The sequence below is a fragment of the Pezoporus wallicus genome, unplaced genomic scaffold, assembly GCF_028554395.1.
Source record: "Pezoporus wallicus isolate ANWC-B61680 ecotype Strahan unplaced genomic scaffold, APGP_CSIRO_Pwel_v1 contig_5418, whole genome shotgun sequence".
NCBI lineage: Eukaryota > Metazoa > Chordata > Aves > Psittaciformes > Psittacidae > Pezoporus > Pezoporus wallicus.
The window spans coordinates 996,569-1,016,283 of NW_026640709.1; the positions used below are offsets into that span (position 1 = coordinate 996,569).

At 43.9% G+C, this 19,715-nt stretch overlaps 1 protein-coding gene across 6 annotated transcripts in view; it reads left to right on the forward strand.

Annotated features, from left to right (window-relative positions):
• Positions 1–16,073, forward strand: part of LOC130605068 (alpha-actinin-1) — an 89,828-nt gene extending 73,755 nt beyond the window's left edge. For 2 of the 6 annotated variants that reach the window (XM_057420215.1, XM_057420214.1), the window contains exons 11-22: positions 193–340; positions 912–1,062; positions 3,503–3,611; positions 4,095–4,235; positions 6,054–6,236; positions 6,822–6,956; positions 7,771–7,950; positions 8,863–9,009; positions 10,993–11,073; positions 11,610–11,675; positions 13,189–13,347; positions 15,184–16,073. In XM_057420215.1, coding sequence (XP_057276198.1) covers positions 193–340; positions 912–1,062; positions 3,503–3,611; positions 4,095–4,235; positions 6,054–6,236; positions 6,822–6,956; positions 7,771–7,950; positions 8,863–9,009; positions 10,993–11,073; positions 11,610–11,675; positions 13,189–13,347; positions 15,184–15,342 — 1,659 coding nt within the window. In that variant the 3' untranslated portion in view covers positions 15,343–16,073. The remainder of the gene's footprint in view (positions 1–192; positions 341–911; positions 1,063–3,502; positions 3,612–4,094; positions 4,236–6,053; positions 6,237–6,821; positions 6,957–7,770; positions 7,951–8,862; positions 9,010–10,992; positions 11,074–11,609; positions 11,676–13,188; positions 13,348–15,183) is intronic. The other 4 variants (XM_057420218.1, XM_057420219.1, XM_057420217.1 and 1 more) reach the window with 2 other exon arrangements.
• Positions 16,074–19,715: the final 3,642 nt, after the last annotated feature.

The following is a 19,715-nucleotide window of genomic DNA, read 5'->3' on the forward strand; positions in this document are numbered from 1 at the left end:
AGGTCCTGACACAGCTAGGCCTGTCTCTTAAATTGGCTTTTGTCTTCCTGGCCTGTCTGCACAACACTGTGAGATCAAAAGCCCACACTCACTCCCTCCAACCAATTGGAGGTAACTCACTGAGACTGGTGTTGATGAATACCTTCCCCCCATCTTCTAACCTGCCTTTTCTTCTCATGCCCCTGTCTCTAGGATATAAACAATGCCTGGGGTGGCCTAGAGCAGGCTGAGAAGGGCTATGAGGAGTGGCTGTTGAATGAGATCCGGAGGCTAGAGAGGCTGGATCACTTGGCAGAGAAGTTCCGGCAGAAGGCATCCATTCATGAGTCCTGGACAGATGGTAATGCCAACCAGCGTGCTTCCTATCACCTGACATAGTGCTGTACCTTATGTAGGGAGGAAGAGATGGATTGTGCATGAGATTTTCTTCTTGAGAAGGCTAGGTTTATTTCTTATTTTATTGGAAAATAATGTGTGAAAATTGGCTTGATCTCTGTTCTCCTACACAATGCACCCACATTGGCATTCACTAACTGTGGCAAAGTGGGAACTTTGAGTACAAGAGAGCTATAGAGGAAAAGTTACTGAACAGTAATGCTACAGGTGGCCTTTACAGGATGAGCATAGCCCAGTTTGCACATGGAGGGCTATGAGACAAGACCAGTATAAACTGTGAGAGCGCTGACTTGAGCTGCACTAGTGCCCTTCTCTGTTGTTAATGGCAAACTTGCACGCCGTGGTTTTAAAGTGAAGATTGTGCATCTCTAGGCCAGCACAGGTGAGGGCAAGCCTTGGGCACGGTGTCTAGAGTAAGGCAAACGCCCTTTCGAGGGCTCCTGGGGCTGACTCGGTGGCAGGGAGCTGGCTGGAAGCCTGTTCTTTATTCTCCTGTCCTTTGGCTCCCTCCGCAGGTAAGGAAGCAATGCTGCAGCAGAAGGATTATGAAACTGCTACTCTCTCGGAGATAAAGGCTCTGCTGAAGAAACACGAGGCTTTTGAGAGCGACCTGGCCGCACACCAGGACCGCGTGGAACAGATTGCTGCTATTGCACAAGAGCTCAAGTACGGCACCCTAGCGCACGTCCCATCCTTGGGGCCAGGGGGGCTTAATCAGCTTTGCCCTCTGGAGAGCCATAAATCCATCCCCATGCAAAAATGTTGGGAAGTCACAGTGTTTCCAAACAGTATCTAGGATACCGCTTCCCAGTATCCAGATACACCAGAAGAGCAGGCCAGAAAATGGATGAGTCGTGGGTGCTGATGAGGGGTCTGCATAATTACATTCCCAAGCCAAGTTTCCATCCTCTTCCAGCTTGTTATGTTGCTGTGAACCCTTTCCTAAAGAGTCTGACCTGCCACTGGCGCCTGTTAGGTTTCAAAGTTATAGCACTGTGGTACTTTTCCAGGAACAGAAGGATTTAGCAGAGGATAGCAGGTTCTCAGCTTGTTCTCTTTTATCCAAAAAAGTCCTCCTTATCCTAGCAGGAGAATATCTGCTGATGCTTGAGCCCATCACAGTCTCTGCTGCCACAACACACCCTTTGCCCCAGGGATACTGGCCCAAATGCACTCTGGTTGGCCCTTGCTCCAGGGCATCCTCACAGCAGCTCAGCTCCCTCTCTGCTTCTCCCCAGCTTGGAAACCTTTACGTCCGCTCCTTTTACTGGGGTGAAAACTGACGCAAGTTACCAGGAAAAATGGGGTCTCATCAGAGCAGGAGGTTGATGGCTAGGGGCAGGAGGCAGGTAAAGAGCTGGCCTCTGCAGCACAGGGAGAGAGACTCTGAAACCCTGCGTGTTTCTTGGCAAAAGCAGCCTGAACAACTTGGTTTTGACTGTGTTTCCTATTTTTTAAATATTTATGTATCATACTGGCCTGTCTCAAGTTAGTGTCTGGGCCAAGGTCACTGCTCTTGTCTGAAGGACTGTTTTCATCTAAAAAATCAAGATTATTGGATCAAGATCATTATCTCCTTTAACAACACAGATTTACAGAATTGCTCCCTTATCCACTGGAGGATTGACCTTGGAACAGGAGGAGGGTTCAAGGCAATCCTCCATGTCAGTAAGATTAAAACCAAGGCTGGCTAGTCAGCAAGCATTAGCTGACCTGCCACTTCCAAAGCACATACTACATGCCAGCCAGAGTAGCTGCAGCTCTAAGAACAACAGGGAAGGCTGGGCCCTAAGCTGCAGGAGAGGTGATTTCTTCCGAAGTCTGAGAACAGCGAGCTCTGCCATCCTTCCAAAAGCCATCTCCCATCTCAGCAAAGAAGCCATGCCCTGAAAAACATGGCTGAGCTCTTTTTTCCCCCAGAGATAGACTGCCGAGGAGAGGGAGAGGGTCTGGAGGAAACCACTGCAGCTGCCCATGCCAGGCATTTTGGGGGGCACAGCATGTTCCCCTCCCAGCAGCAGCGGTCCAGCATGGGTGCACTACAGGCCAGGCTTTCAGAAGCAGTTCTTTCATCTGCAATGCTGGCTCTGCAGCAAAGTAGATCAAGGAACTGATCTGGATTAAAAACCCAGCAAAGAAGTTATTTTTAGCCCAAATCGGTTTCCTGACTAGTTTATCGTAAGGCTCCACTAACAGTTGTGACCACATGCCTCAGGAGGGCAATACAATAGTGGGAAGAAACAGGGCTGGGGAAGGCAAGAGGAAACTGTTAAACCTACATTACTCTATAGAGAAATGCGCATCAGAGGGCCCATGGTCACTCAGTAGCTCAGTGAATTATTCTGCTTTCTCTTTTGATGCTGACACATCCCAGTTTGGCTGGTCTCCCTCTGCCTGCAGGTTTCTTCCTCTTTGACCATGAGCAAAACCACACAAAACAATACAAGACCACAAGTTTCATCCACCTGTGCTCTTTCCCTAGCCATATTCTTACCAGCCGGCCTTCAATGAGTGCCAGCCTATAGACATCTCAGCAAAGCACTTTTTGTCGGGCATATAGGAGAGAAACCTACACTAATTCTGGATTGTCCTAACTAAATGAATGGCGTGTGTAATTTAGTTATTCTCTCGCTGCCTGTACTATACAACCCTCAGAACGATCTTAAGCATTTCTTTGCAGTCATAATAAAATCTTTGCTGCCCATTCTGATGTACAAGGTGCAAGTAGTTAGCCTGCATGATGTTCTTAAGCAGAATACAGGGGCATATTGGTCTGCTCATAATCTGCTTATTCACAGCTTGAACAAGTCTGTACTCCCTTCCCCCAGTGCCAAGTTATTCCCACCAGGCAGTCAGCGCCAGTGTTTTTTGAGGCCTTGGGTGGTGGTTGTTTTTCTTCCTGTTCTGTGCTGTTTGATGTACCATAACATACAAGTGTCTCCAAAACTAGACACTGCTGCCTTCCTGGCTCGTTGTACTTGCAGAGACCATGAGCTCTTTGTTTGAGTCTGTCCTCAAAGCTGATAAAGATTTCTAATGGGTTTCTCATTCTTCCCCAAAAATTCTTTATTTGATCTTTTGTCCTTTTTTCCCCCACCCTTTATAGTGAGCTGGACTATTACGACTCCCCAAGTGTCAATGCCAGGTGCCAGAAGATCTGTGATCAGTGGGATAATCTGGGTGCCCTAACCCAGAAACGTAGAGAAGCCTTGGAGGTGAGACATATTACAAATAGGACCTTTGGAATTACATGGGTAGGTCACTTCTGGGAAGCAAGCTGCAGTGGACACAAGCAACTGATTTCAGTTCTTTTGTGCACTCCTAAAACAGCCTTGACTGTAAACGAGGGCAACATTTCAGCATATTTGGCCTGCTTTTCTCTTTCCAGCTCAATTATGCTGCTATTTGTTTCCTTGGGCTATTGATTTTTTTCTGCTTTTGTGGTTTGTGATATTGTTCTGCTTGAACAGACTGTCCTTCTTTTGTTTTATTTTAAAGGACCTCAGATTTTTCCCTCAAAGGAAGAAATCCACCCTGTGCTTAATCTCTTAACAGTAGAGAGACTTGCATTGTAGCACTGACCTGGGAGCACCAAGGAGATCTGAAAGGAAGGAGCAGCTCAGACAACCCACGTTTCTCTGTGATCATTCTTCTCTAACCCTCTTTCCTGATTTTCTTTCTTTTTTGTGTATGCCCAGAGGACAGAGAAGCTACTGGAAACGATTGACCAGTTGTACCTTGAATATGCCAAACGAGCTGCCCCTTTCAATAATTGGATGGAAGGGGCCATGGAGGACCTGCAGGACACGTTCATTGTTCACACCATTGAGGAGATCCAGGTACAGAGCAGTCATTTGCATCAGTTAGGGTTAGAAAGAGAGAAGTCAGAGGTCTCCTGAATTCCTAGCAGCGCCAAATTTCTAGGTCATATTTTGGTGCTTCTGCTCTAGTGAATGAGGAGTAGTAAAAAAAAATAGAGTATGTTTCCCCTTGATTTCCTCCAAAATCCTGGATCTGAATAGGTATAAAGCATGCTCACACCATTATATCTGGACACAAAGAACTGAAACCAGATTTTTTTCAGTGTAGTTCTAAAATTGAATTAATGAAAACCTGAAAATGGAGAGAATCTTTCAGGGCCTTGTGGGTTTTTTAACCCACATGAGCAAAGCTTAGTGCTGCTCATGGGTTCTGCAGGTCAGGGTGTTCCATGTAGGACCAAATGACCTGGTTATGACATTTCACGATAGGATGTGCCATGAGGGCAGTTCTTGAGCTGCCACCTGGGTTTCATTGCTGCTAAAAAAAAAAAACAGAATTGTCTACTTTGGTGCTGGGTTACCATTTGAAGCAAAAGTCAACTTTCCTTGGTAGGACAGATAGCGGGTATCTCAGTTTTGCCCCGTCTGAAAGGGTGTTACAAAAGCAACTCTACAGGTGATTTTCAGACCTTTGAGAGGGGTAGTGCAATAGCCCTAGCCTGGTATCAGCTCTGTTACTAAGCTGCTACTTTTTTCTTCCACCCTTCCCTCTTGAACAAAGAGGGTCATTAAGTCTTTCATAATGCAGAACAAATCTGAACAGCATTTAAACACTTCCCTGGTCCCTTTGTGACTGTTTGGAGTATCTTTCCCAGCCCCCAGACTTGCATTATATTTCTATGGCCACTGCAGCAGCTGCAGAGTAATGAGTCACCATGTAAGGAAGCAATTTTGCAAAAGTAGTTACAATGTGTGAGTTGTAAGAGAGTGGTTCAATCATGTGGTTTACGTTTTTCATTCCCTTTTCTATCCACATTATTCCCTCAATTATCCCTGCACGTGCCTCTCTGTCTCCCATCCTTTTTGCTGTCTCTTTCCCTGTGTTTGCCTCCCTAGTCTTGGTCTTCCAGGCTTCTGGGATGAAGTACCTTAAAGGCCTGTAGAAGCAGTGGGAGATGAGCCAGGACCAACTGGCTTGCCAGCTGTCCACAAACAACCAGCAAGCATGCCCCACCATCGGTCCTTGAAGCACTGTCTGGGCACCGCAGCAAGATGGGAGCAGAAAGGGCCTGTTGTGTTCATGTTCAGGGGGAAGGAGCTGGTTTTCCACAGCAGGAGCATATGCTGCCTGTGAAAGTTTGTTGCTGGCTGCAAGACCTTCACCTAGTTCTAACTGAGTGTGGTCAGACTGAATCTGACTCTTACTACTCATCTGGAGTTATGCTAAGTGTGCAACCAGTGCATACCTAATGGGAGAATAAAAATATGTTGCATTTACACTAGTGAGACAAGACTGCTTTATAGTAATGCTGGTAGTCAGATCACTTCCCAAAGGGGCTGACAGGCAGTCACTGAGCAGTGTTGGAGAAATAGTTCCCCCTAAATTACAAGCCAAAATTATTCCACCATTTTGGGGGGATGTGATCTCTGTCACTGGGCAACATGAGACAGAGGGACTCATGCTGAACTTGGAAAATGAGACTTCACATCATTTAACTACTTAAAACAGCCTGTTTAGTGACGCTGAGAGAACCTGGGAAGTGTGTTAGACTAGCCTGCTTTGTATCCTGGGAATATGTAAGCTTTTACAGTCACTTCTGCAGGAAATATTTGCTCAAGAAGCTACTCAGTAACTAATGTTCTCACCCGGTCTTTGCTGCCATCTTCTTTCTGCAGGGATTGACCACAGCTCATGAACAGTTCAAAGCCACTTTGCCAGATGCCGACAAGGAGCGACAGGCCATCCTGGGAATCCACAATGAAGTTTCAAAGATTGTCCAGACATACCATGTCAACATGGCAGGAACAAATCCTTACACTACGATCACTCCACACGAGATCAATGGCAAATGGGAACATGTGAGTTCTTTCCAGCCTTGCAAGTTAGTGTGGGAGGATGCTGCTGCTCAATCACTGGGGGCCCCAGGAAGTGGATTATTTACTCTTCAGCTACCCTCGCATGCTCACTGCTGAGCTTTATTGATTTTTTTGCCCTTTGTTTTCAGCTCATTTGCCATACATCTGGAAAGTAGAAAAGATCTTTCTGATAAATGCCAATGGGGTGTCAGATCCATTTTACTTTGTATTTTTATAATGAAAGATGCTGCTCTCCATATCCGCTGTGTTGATGGCTCTTACTATCAAACAAGATCACCAAAATGAGATCTGAACAGGGTCCTGCAATTCAGTTAATGTGAACCACCAAAAACCCAGGTAGTGAACGGAAGCTTGTTCTGGCCTTCCATGGCCTGAGATGTGTTTGTATCACACACCCTACAGCAGATAGGATTCACATTCCATGAGCCTGCCCACTGTGTCCTAAACCACGTAACTCCTTGTTTTCCATGCAAACACCCACTCCTCCCTTCCTTCCAGCAATTTCTACATTTACTATTACATGTGTCTTTATGTGTAAGCTGCACACTTTGTTACTATCTGCTGTAGGTGCGGCAACTGGTTCCCAGAAGAGATCAAGCCCTGATGGAAGAACATGCCCGTCAGCAGCAAAATGAACGACTTCGTAAACAGTTTGGTGCACAGGCCAATGTCATTGGACCCTGGATCCAGACTAAGATGGAGGTAGTGCTTTGCTCCTTTTGAAACTCTGTTTTCCTCTTCAGTGATATTCTTATCCTTGTTTTTTCTTCACAACTGCCATGGTTATTCTTCCTTCAGGTTGCAGCAAGAGACACTTACATAGAAAATATGGAGAATCCCAAGATGGATAACAGTTACAGAAGTGCTTGTACTTTTCTTCCCCTGACTCTTTAGTACAGAGATAAAAAACATGACTGGTATTTTAATGGAGTTGTGTTTATTTGCAGGAAGTTAAAAACCCCTAGATCAGAGGCATGGTTTGTGTAACTTTTCACAGCAGTGGTCTTGATACACATAACAAAATAAATACAGCTATCACATCAAACATCAGCAGAGGAGACGTATTTTTAAAGGAGATCTCTCTTTAGTTAAGATTTGACTTAAAGTAATTGGAGTTAATGAAATGGAAAAATATGAAGCTATTACTGATGACAGGAGATGTAAAGAAGAGAGCAATTACAGAAATACGTCTGTATGAACGGACTAAGTTAGTGGATGACAGTACATCAGAAAAAGATTTGGCTTGGCACATTAATAGCTTATGGTCTGCAGTTTCCTTTTCTTTTGTATCCTTGTATTAGACACATCTCCTGTGACTCACTTCACTTGGAAAGTGTTCAGGGCTCTGCTAATGTTTTTGCTGACAATGTCTCGGCTCATTTAAAGTAACTGCTCCATGAGCTATTTTTTTTTGAATCATCATCCTGTGTGAGTGTGAAATGGCTGCAATAAATGCCAAGCATGTTGAGGCTTGTCCTTCCAATGGGGTCTAACTCCTTTGGCTTTGCTAATGCAGGAGATTGGCCGCATTTCAATAGAGATGCATGGGACCCTGGAGGACCAGCTCAACCACTTGCGGCAGTATGAGAAAAGCATTGTGAATTACAAACCAAAGATTGACCAGTTGGAAGGTGACCATCAACAGATCCAGGAAGCTCTTATCTTCGACAACAAGCACACCAACTACACCATGGAGGTAAACATTTTGGCAACAGATCAGCCAGCCTCATCTGCTGTGGCCAGTTAGCATCAGCCACATCTAGCTCTGGTAATGTGTTGTGTTTCTCAAGAAAATGGAGAGCTTGACAATATGGCCAAGCATGCAACAATGTGTTGCTGAATTTCTTTTTGCCTTGCTGTACTTCATGCCAACCTATTCCAATGTACTTCCAAATACAGACAATAGAAATAACCTGGATGAGATCAAGAGTATTGTTTGAATAATTGGCTGGTTTCATTTCTCCTGCCACACGATTTTGGCAGCCTATTAGCTACAATTAGAAAGACCAGGGGAGCGCTGGTGATTTGGGGCTGCCACAGGCTGGCAGAAGAAAAAAAAACTCAAACAAATGCTTTTTAAAATTGGAGTCTGGCTTTCTGTTAACGACGTGAGGCTTCTTGGAGGTAATCTGAGCTTGATATGAGTCCAGCAGAACACACAGAGGCTTTGAAACTTGTCTTCTGGTTTCTGGCCAGCTCTCTATTAAGCAACAGAGGCAGTGGAGCACCAGTGTCTTCCAGAGACGATGGTTTATTTATTTTCTTGTTAAGGAAAGTTTTCTGCCCAACTAGGTCCTACAATCACTGGGTTTGATTCTCATTTGTGTTGAAGGCTCCCAGTATGTTGCTCTGACATGGCATAGGAACTTTACAGTAGGACTAAGACTTTCTTCAGATCACAAATTGGCCTCTTCAGTTTCTTTTTTCAGTCAAAATTCAGATTTTAAACATCTGGTTGGCTCACACTGCAGGTTTTCTGGGCAGATGACTTCTCCTGCCTTGTCCACCAGCATTATTTGATTTGCAGCAAGTAGCACATTCCATCCACTGGCCTCAGAGGCAGGAAAGCTACTTTTTAATTTAAAAATTGTTCTGTCCTCTTTTCCAGCACATCCGAGTGGGCTGGGAGCAGTTACTAACAACAATTGCTAGAACCATCAATGAAGTGGAAAACCAGATTCTGACCCGCGACGCCAAAGGAATCAGCCAGGAACAGATGAATGAGTTCCGGGCTTCTTTCAACCATTTTGACAGGGTAAGTCAGTGCTGACTGCTGCTTGGTAAGCAACGAGCTTCCATGTAGACTGCATAGTGCAATAAAAAAAAAAGATAAGTTTTATCACTAAGATAAAACTAGACCAGTAGAAGAGATTTCATTCTTAATAAGGCCACTCCTGTGGAGCAGTCATTCCTGTGAGGACTGTTAAGCATTCATTAGTCTGGGAGAAATATGTCTTGACAGGAAACTGCCATATTTCCTGATACAGCTGAAGTATGAAAAAGTTTGAAGGCTTGTTTAGGAAATTAGACTTTTACCCCACCTCCTCCTGAAAGCAGGTTATTATCTTAATGTATAAATTTCTTTGGAGCAGCTGTCCTTCAATCTGACATAGCATAAATCTGTATCAAAGAAACCAGTATTGCTCTTGTGTGGAGCAAACAGGAGAATCTATATGCAGCAGGCATTGCATGACATAGATAAACCCTGATGTAAAACCTGCCATGCCTTACCATGGAAGTACATGCCAAGCCACTAGGGTGCAGTCCGTAAGGAATTCCTCAAAGGAAATTCTCTTCCCCTCAATTTGCCAGCTTGTCTACAGCTCTTCCTTCTACAACCCAAATCACAAAGGTGTCATGCAGGAAAGCAGAGATAGCAGCCAAAGCCTGAAAACAGCTCCGTTATCAACCACTTCAATGTTGTCTGGAAATCCAAGAGCAGCCTGCAAAGATACTAAGTCAGTGATGCAAACAGAGGTTGCTCTCCGCCACTTGCTGCACCAACCAGGATGTTAGAAAGGTCTCCAGAGAACAGGGCTGCAGCCTGCCCTCAGAGATTGGCAACACTTTGAGATTGCTGAACACTGGCTATTTCAGCCCTTCTCTAGCTGCCAAAGTAAAACAAAACCGTGGCTTCTTTTCTTAGAGAGGGACCCATTAAAGCCCTGTAGATTTTACATTTTATTGCCTGCCCCTGCCTCCACAACAGTCTGGCTGATCAAGTGAAGAAAACATTGGTTTCCCATATTCAACTGTGTATTTAATTTATGGAGGCTTAAAGCTGACTTTAAAAGCTGATTTTCTGAGGAAAATCACTTGGAACTGGCTCCACCAACCTGTTTGCCTGTTTGTAGCTTCCTTGATCTGGGCCAGAGAGGGTGGTGGCACACAAGGGCTTTTCAGTGCTTGAGAGCTGTCCTGAGCTAAAATCCTGCAGGGTGGATGGTGATTCTCAGCTCCTGTGGTAGCTTGTGTATAGTTTGATGGGGACATCCAAGCACAGGGAGAGCGTGGGATGAGCAAAGGGAAGAGCAGCTGCCAAGCCGTGTTGTGCTGCTCTGCACAGTAGTGCTGTTTGCAGAGCTGAGCACTTGAAATAGCTTTGTCAGTCAAAGCTCCACCTCATGTGCAGGCCACATAAATACAGCCATAACATTGCTCCCCTGAGCTTCAGCTGGTTTTCCTTTTCTGTTCCTGGGATGCCCTGACAGCTAAGCTTCCTTGGGCATGTTCCAAACATACCTGCCCTCACCTACTCCTTTAGTGGGACGTTTGACTAGAAGATTAAGGCAATGCTTCCCCACTGCCTCTGCCTGCTTACCTGCACTCTGGGTTACTAGTGAAACACAGGGCTTCTGACACTATGGATAATGAGCAGTGATGCAAGTAACTCACTTGGGAGATAGAGATCTTGAGGCTTCTGAGCATCAACTGTTTTTGTCATTCAAATGCTCTCAAGATGTGATGAGCTCTCTGACAAGGAACTGTTCCAAGAGCATTTTTAAGCGCATCCTGAAATGTCATTGTGATATCTAATGTTGTGCACTTTTTATTTTTCTTCCCTGTCTTTCTATCTGCATGTCATTCTTCCTCTCCCTCTCTCCTCACCCACTGCATGGTGCACCTCTTTGTTGTCCTTCCACCTCCCTTTGATCTCCTCTGTGTCTCCTTCCTTCTGCTCCACACCATCACCGCACTGGCACTGCATGTCCTGCTGCCTGGCACACCGCATAACCAGGACCACTCCGGCACACTTGGCCCTGAGGAATTCAAAGCCTGTCTCATCAGCTTGGGTTACGATATTGGAAACGATGCACAGGTACTGAAAGCTAGTGGTGAACAAAACCAGATATTAAACTGTGAAAAAATAACAGGTTTTTTCCCTTTCTTTTCTTGTTTGTCTTAATCCATCTGTCATTGCTGTTCTTGTGTCTGACTATATACACATCACTTCTCTGTACTGCTTCCTCTCTAACTGTACTTTGGTATCTTTACCTTCTTAATTCTCTGTTTGTCTTGGGAGAATCCTTTTATGTCTTCAAACTATTCTATTTATTTGGGTCACTTAACATTCCTTTCCTTGTCTACCCCTCAATCTGTCTTGTTTTTCATTCATTCATTTTTTCATCAATATGTTCCCTGTGTGTAAATATTCCATGTCCAAAACCACCTTTGCTTCTTCATGGTTCACAAACTACTTTTTCTCTGCTGTTTTTTATATGTCCCGTAAATCTTTCCTTCCATCTCCTCCCCCCTGAAACTCATTCTTTGTAATGTCTCATTTCGGGTCATTTCTCCCTGGACTGGTCTCCCTTTCTTTCTCGGCTTTCTCCATCTTTGCATCATTCCCTGTAGAAGAAGACTGGTATGATGGATTGTGAAGATTTCCGAGCCTGCCTTATCTCCATGGGTTACAATATGGTAATGTAGAGCCCTCTGTCACTCCTGTTCAAAGTGATTCCTATAGGCACCTTCAAAAATAGACAGAATGTGCAGTGAATCTAGGTAAATATACAGATTTATCTTCCAGAGCCATCAGCAATGTTGTATCTAGCATTAGTGGTACATGTAAAATTCTTGTCTCACAGCTGTAGCAGAAGTTAAAAAGATTAAAATCATTGTCTAATTCCTGTGTATTTCAAATAAGAATTGTATTTATCAAACTGTGTAGCTACAAGTGGAAGAAAGAATAAACTTCCTCGTGTCAGTACCTGCACTCTGCACAGCACACACAACCTCCCCAGCATTAAGTATCAGTTGAACTCATCTGGAAGTATACGACCTGATTTCTGAATACACTCAAATGCTGCTCCACTCATTCCTACCATTTATTTCACATCTCTCTATACATGTAAGTTTCAGTTCCAGTCATCCTCCCTGTACCTTTTCCCTCACCAGAGTACCTGCGTACTCAGAACAGTAACATGTGGCACTTTGAGGGGCACGATAACTAACAGAAATAGGAAAAGGGATGCTTATCAAAAGGCAGAAGATCATAGTGCAGAAATATTCACCTGTGCTCTTAGTGCCTTTTACCCTGATGTCAGGCAAAGCAGTGTTTATACACCTTACTCATCAGCCCAGTAAAAATACAGACCCTTCAATGTAGCATGCCAAGTAGCAGTAACGTTTGATTAGATACTGCAATTACACTTAAAAGTATACAGTTCTAGATGTGTTAGAAGAGCCTGTTCCCAGAAGACTCAGCTCTGCTTTCCCCTTCTCCTTACATGGGGAAGAAGGAGTCTCAGAGATAAGAACAGATGATACTTTGTTTATATGCAAAAACAACAACAAAAAAAAAACACACACAAAAAAAGGCATTAAACTACACTGCAAGGTAATGGCTTCTGTAGCAAACATCTCTGTAGGAAGTTTCCTATAAAGGCTGCTTCCCTGGGCCACTCCAGATAAGTCCTTCTTTCCAAAGCCTGTCTAGTTAGTATGAATCAGACACTATTAAAGACCCCAGAGACGTTTCTTCTGATGGTTTCTGTTCTGGCAGATGAAGAGAACTGTAACAGGGGTTCTTTAGCAATTGAAAGTAAAAGGATTTGAGGAATGCAGATCTTCCAATATTGCTACAGACATCTAGCATGACATGTGGTACAGGGAAATTCATGTCTTCCCTGAAGTCTGTGTGATTTTGATCCCTGATTAATAAGCATTGTCCTCAAGCAAGATGGAGCCTGGGTGTTATCCTAGGGCACAGCTGAGAATATTTTATCCAAATGACAAAATGAGTGGCAAGCATTTGTACTCAACACCAAGTTAAAAAAGAATATCCTGGTAAAAAAAAAAGAAGAAGAAAACCTAAAGGTCATTTCTGTTAGGTTTCTTTTCTCTAGCTGTGAAATCTGTTGCTGAACAGTTTCTGCCCACTTTCATAGCACCGCTGCCCAAATGTCCAGGCTTACATGACTCTGTTTTCCAGGGGGAGGCAGAGTTTGCCCGCATCATGAGCATAGTGGACCCCAACGGCAGCGGCGCCGTCACCTTCCAGGCCTTCATCGACTTCATGTCCCGGGAAACAGCAGATACAGATACTGCTGACCAGGTTATGGCTTCCTTCAAGATCCTGGCTGGAGATAAGGTCAGCCTCCACACCTTCCTTTCCTGCATCTGCATTGTTCCTGCTTCCCTTTTCTCTCGTCACAAAGTGTCAAGGGAAGCACTGTGTAGCGTGGAGGGTATTTTCACAGGAACACTGTGCAGTGCTGGAGGAGTGCAAGGCTGAAGTGTGGGTTAAAGAGCAGCCTGCCAAAGCACTTGAAAATCCTGTTCAGCTGTCAGTCAGAACTTTGCTGCTCACTCTTGCTTTATTTAATTAAGAGTTTGGTTGTGATTTGTTATTTTAAAATGTATGAACAAATCCAACAGATGGGTCTTGATTAGTCTTGAAAAACTATTAATTACTGACAGTTGCAAACTTGAGATGACCTTTCTCAGACGTACAGGTGTCACTATCAGTTGTTACACAAGCAGTAGTAGATTTTCATTGAAGAATTGTTGTATCTGCAAGAGGAGCATCTTTTAATCATAGAAATAGGTCAAAAGAAGGAAAACTTACAGGATGATACTAAAGGTGTTAATTTCCTGAATTCGCATCATCAAATGGATGGAAACCAATTGATAGAAAAAATATGTAACCTTGTTTTTCTTATATAACAATCCCTACTAATTTTTTTTTATGTAATTGAACGACTAATATGTACATATGCTATTGATATATCTCTGTATTTACTTTTATTCATCTCACTTGAAATGTCAGATAGCGTTTCTCAGATGGTAACGAGTTACCCTTAAATACAGTACTGGTTTCTATTTTCACTAACAAACTTTCATAATCTATAATGTAGAAACCCATAATGACTGTCCTTTAGGCACCTACATGACTGAAGCCAGTCCTCTCCTCTTTCAAGACCTGAAAAATCCACATTATTCAGATAAGCAAATCACTGAGTGTGTGGGTGCTTTTGGATAAAAATTATTAACTCCTTTACTCTGTACACTAAGTTAAATATACTTGTCAGTGTTTAATACGCTCTAGTGACTATAACATGAATCAGACAGTATTTTGTTATGAAGAAAAACACCTCTTACTCCAATCATTAAGCTGAAAGGTGGGGGCTGGGGGGAAGAGGGGAGAATAAAAAGTCTCAAGAGAGAGAGATGGTGTGAAACTTGAACCACTGTTCAGACCCGCTGCAAATGCCCATGAGTCAGTTACCTGAAGACAATGTACTGGTTAGCAAACATGCAGCTACTGCTACCTACTGCACGGAGAGAAGCCAAGCTACCTCAGCTCAGCGAGTCTCCAGAAGCTGAATTTATAGTAGTTTCTCTTGCTTATTAAAAATGTCTGCTGTGAAAGGCAAGCATTGTTGAGGGAACTGTGGAAGCAATACAAAGTGTTTGCTTGTCTGCTGCCTGCATTGGTGCCACCAGCCAGAGCTAGTGGGGAAGGCTCCTTTCCTTGCTCTCAAGAGAGGGAATGGCAGCTCCCTAGCAGCACAAGCAGCTGTTACCTCCTGCCAGTGAGAGACAGGATCCAAATGAAATTTCTGCTTCCTCCCATTTGCTTTCAGCAGGACCTCCACTGTCAGCAGGAAGGCACAGTCTTACACAGACAATTACCTTCCTTACCTCCAGGTCTTTTCCATAGGTATGCTGGTACCTCTCCTGCAAAAGCAATCTTTCTGTCTGTTGTAAAAACCATTTTCTCGTCCAAACAGCAGGGAAGAACTGCATTTCCCCCCAGGGTGTATGTGCAGAGAGCTCCCTGTGTGGGTGTACAGTACTAGTCTAGCTGTTGGGGCCCTGTCCCTGACTGTTGTCTGCTGCCCTGGTGGGGCAGGGGGTGGTTGTCTCTCTGAGAAAGGTCAGTTTTCTTAAGTAACCATCTCCTTATCGTTTGTCCTCACTGCAGAACTACATCACTGTGGAGGAACTACGGCGGGAACTGCCTCCTGATCAGGCTGAATACTGCATTGCTAGAATGGCACCCTACAATGGCCGTGATGCTGTACCCGGTGCCCTGGATTACATGTCCTTCTCCACAGCGCTCTACGGTGAAAGTGACCTTTAACTTTTTTCTGTCCCACCACACGCTCCCTCCCCCTCTCCCGTCCAACACGCCCTTCTTTCTCTTTGCAAAGCAGCCTCTGCTCCGCTCTTTTTGTGTTTCCCTGTTTTGCTTCAGATAACGGGTCACATTTTTAAGTGGGGGGGAGGACATTGACATGGCACAGCCTACCTTGCCCTTGGAATGACAGTTTACAAAATTATTTTGTGCAAAAAAAGTTACATTTTAAAAAGAACAGACATATTTTATTATAGAAAAAGGTATTTTTCTCCACCAGATTGAAACTTAAAAAGAAAATGTTAAAATATTGCACCAAATATTTTTTGTTGTGACACAGAAAGTCAAGCACAATGTTACATTCCATCCTTTCCAAAAAGAACCAAACAACAACAAAACACCACTTGTTCTGTTAACTTCTACATTTACGTATGTCTCTCTTATCACGTTTATCTTGGGAGGGGGGAAGGCACACAAGTGCATGTGTTTGCTGGTTCACTCATTTCATGAAAATATTTTATGATAAACTTTTGAAATTGCTGTGTTTTCTAGGGAAAAAATAATGTACACAGCTCGTTTTCGTATTTAATTAAAAAATACAATATGCCTCCTATGTTTATCAGTGCACAACTTTTTTTGTTGCTGAGAGTTGTCTGGTTTCAGAACATGAAGCTTGAGAGTTGGTAACTTTGATATTGCTTGTCACAAACCATATTAAAAAATTCTTGTGATAACAATTCTAGACTATTCATTTGTATAGTAAAATTGTTCATTCCTATTTAGTTAAAACAACAATCATGATGAAGAGAATCCAAAATGAATGTTTTTTTTTTAAATTGAAACTACAATTCCCCCTCCCCCCCTTTTATTCTTGTTGAGTGATGTTGGAATTTTCAGAGCTTTATGACCACTTTAAACTAGCAACTTTTATATAATTTTTAACTACCCCTGATAGACCCACATCTCTAGGAACAATATTCTTGTTATTCCTTAAAAAACAGCACAGAATTAGTTACTAGACCTGTGCAAACAAACAACTGCTGTATCTTAAACCATCTACAAAAGATTCATCCTCTGTTCCATGCTCAGCATTAAATATCTCACTGCTTTTGATATCACATCTTCTGACATTACAAATTCTTCCAGAGACCTCAAGATCATCTTTGTATTGACATTCTAAAGAAACCAGTCTTCAGAACAACTCCTTTGGGACCGTTAATGAGTCATGAAGTGTATACACACATATGCATGCATGCCTGGAATGCAGTAAAGGAAAGCAGCTAATTCCTTCCCAGCCATTGCAGGTACTACAGGTGTATTTCCTAGCCTCCCACAATATTTTTCAGGAAACATGGAGTTAGCAGCAAAAAACATCATTACTGCTTCGTGATATGTTTCAAGTGTTTTTTACCTGTAACCACATACTGCTGTCTCTAGTCCTAAAGGCAGTTTTCACTTTGACATAACAACTGCAGGAGTGGAGAATTCATGCACAGGTTCACAAGGAGCTCCTGCAACTTGCAGTAGCATTGCCCTCTGTTCTCCAGTGCAAAGCTAAGTCCTGAGGAAGACGTTGTACATGGTGGGTTGGGGTTTGGCGCAGACCTTGAGCAGGCCAATAAAAATCACAGCAGTGTGTTCTGATGTATCCCAACCCGGCAGTATCTGCATACTGTATTTGCTTTAATAACCCTGTGTACTCTTCCACAGTAGTTGCACTGTCAAACAAACGGTTCTCTGTGGTTGTACCCACTCTAAGAAAATGTAATGATACACTTTTTTTTTATGCTTTTATTTTACTTAAACAGTAACACCAGGGGTGGGGAGAATATCTGTTGGGGTGTTAAATGACCACTCTCTGCAGAAAAAAAAAGCATGTTATTTCACAATAGGGCTGGTAAGGGAGCATAGGTACACCCTGGCCATCACCTTGGGCCTAGGTCTGCTACCACTCTGAGAATGGAGCCAAATTGGTTTAAATGATCCTAGTGACAGTGCTCTGCAAGTCCCTGCTTGGAGATTCCAGCGGTCTTTACAAAACTTGTTTACTGAGCTGTGGTAGTGTGTGCTCTATGACTAGGTTCCACACAAAACTCTAGCTGGGTGTAAGCATTCCTGGGTTTATGAGACAGAAAACAAGTGGCTTGTCCATGCTCACACCACACACTGGTAGCAGTGTGTGGGCTCCAGCATTGCTAACACTGCTGTATGGGTGGTGCTTATGCTTAGGTGGCATGGCCTTTGACAACTGGCTACAGCCTCCCTGACCTGGCCTTTCCCACCAGGCAGTAGGTAAAACCTCCCCATTCTCACCCCACCTGAGGAGCAGGATCACTAGCAACATGTTCACCTTCCTCATATGCAGCACAAGATATATCTTGGGCTAAGTCTCTAGCACTTAGTATGCTAAAATTTGAGAAGAGCCTTTTGTCTCAGGCTTGTGTTTTTGCAGCTAACATGCTGTTCCTTAGCCAAGTCCTGACATCAGCCTTTCCAAAATTTGTCTCTGGAAGCAGCTGTTTGCAGCTCAGTGACTGTTCCTTCCTCTGCCAAGAACAGAAGCAGAGAATCCACTTCAAGCTCACATCACCTGTTCAGGGGCAAACTGGTTTTGTCAGCCCACCATACTCACTGTTTCCAGGCATAGAAGTTGAAATAATACTTTCCCAATAAATTAAACATTTTGCTTTCATGGCTGCTGCTATCTTTGGCTGCTGAGATCTCGGTACCAGCCCCAGCATGACTGTCTGACAGTATAGGGGCAAAAAACACATCAGTGTCAGACCACATGGGTCTGTCTTGCCTGCCAGAATGTCAACCACGTTTCCAAAAGCCTCTTGAGTCTATCTTGTGACTGTTGCTTGTCTTCAGTGCTGCCAGCATCTGGTTTTGGAGGGGAGGAGCAGAGGCAGGAGTCTCAGAAGACAATGAAAGGAAACTAGTCTGCAACCTTGAATGAACTTGGTTTCAAAGAAGTATTTATACATCTGTGAAGGATCCATCCAGATGAATCAGACTGGCTGTATCGGGGAAATAATGGAGAGAGTGAGGACTAAAGAGAGGGTGACTGTAACAGCTGGAGAAAAGGAAGAGCTCGAACTGAAACTACTCATTAAGATACTGGAATGCAGGCATGATTTTCAGACCATAACAAGATTATTTGTATGAGGTTACTTCCACTACAGTTGCTGGGGTAGGAGAGATTTTTTTCCACCCTCTGGTAGCCAAATACTAAGAAAGCTTAATCCAGTTGAAATAATCAAAGTGCCGAGGTGACTGAAAGTGACTCTGGCTACTGAAAGAGTTGCTACTGTGTAAACCCTTAAAATGCACTGCATCAGCTCTAAGCTGCTGGAAAGTCTTCACATAATAAACCTAGATTAACAAAGTCTAGGGCACATCCTGAGAACGAACAGGTAACCAGAACATTCCCCAGCACACACCAACAAAATGTGTTCAGTGCTGCAGTCAGTAAGTCAGCCATTGTGAAGGATAGAGCTCAATGATTAGATCTTGGCACAGGGAAGGATGCTTATGAACCCAGATCCTCATGGTTTCGGAAATCAGTTAGCAGAAAGAACCCTTTCAGGCCCCCAACAGAAGCAGGGTTTAGGTGTTTTCTATTAAACAAAGGGTAAAATACAGAACAAAGCTTAAGGGTGGGAAACAGGACCTAGAATGCCTCTCCCAGGAGCACAACTGCTAAGTCTGCCCTGATACTTGCTCTCCCTCAGTTGTCTGCTCCACAGTGGCACAGCTTGAGTGAGAGGAGCCTTCCTCCTCCACCACCACGGCCTCACACTGTGGTTAGAGCACTCTGTGGCAGGTGGGAGCCCGAATCTTCACTCTAAGGAATACAGTGGACACGTGCCTCCAGAGCAACGGGTGTTTTAAACCCCAGGCCATTTTATAAAACATAGCTGTTGGTCTCAACATGTCTTCTGGCAGCTAAAGAAAAAAACAAGTCCTAGCTAGTCCTCCCTAGAAACAGATGTTGGCACTTTTCTGTGAGCTCCCAAATGGAACGAGGCTCTGGTTTCCCAGCCACAGGGAGGGTGCATTTGGACTGAGCATGGGCAGAATATTAAGACCTAGTCTCTCACCACTTCCTCCTAGCAGTTCCTCACTGACTTGCTAGCACGTGGGCATTTTTGGTCCCAAAATGTCTACCTTCCCCTGCATCCTGTGCAAATTCTGGCTTTAGGTCCTGGATTCCATCTGTGGTGCTGCAGTGAAGGCAACCAGTGGCAGATCAGAGAACTGAGCCCAGCTCCGTCACATTCCAGTTTTAAGTGCTGTAGTCATCCTGCAACTATCTCAAACCTCTTTCCAGATCCTTCCTGCCAGTTCCTCGCTTGCTGTTATGGTTTTTAGTATGA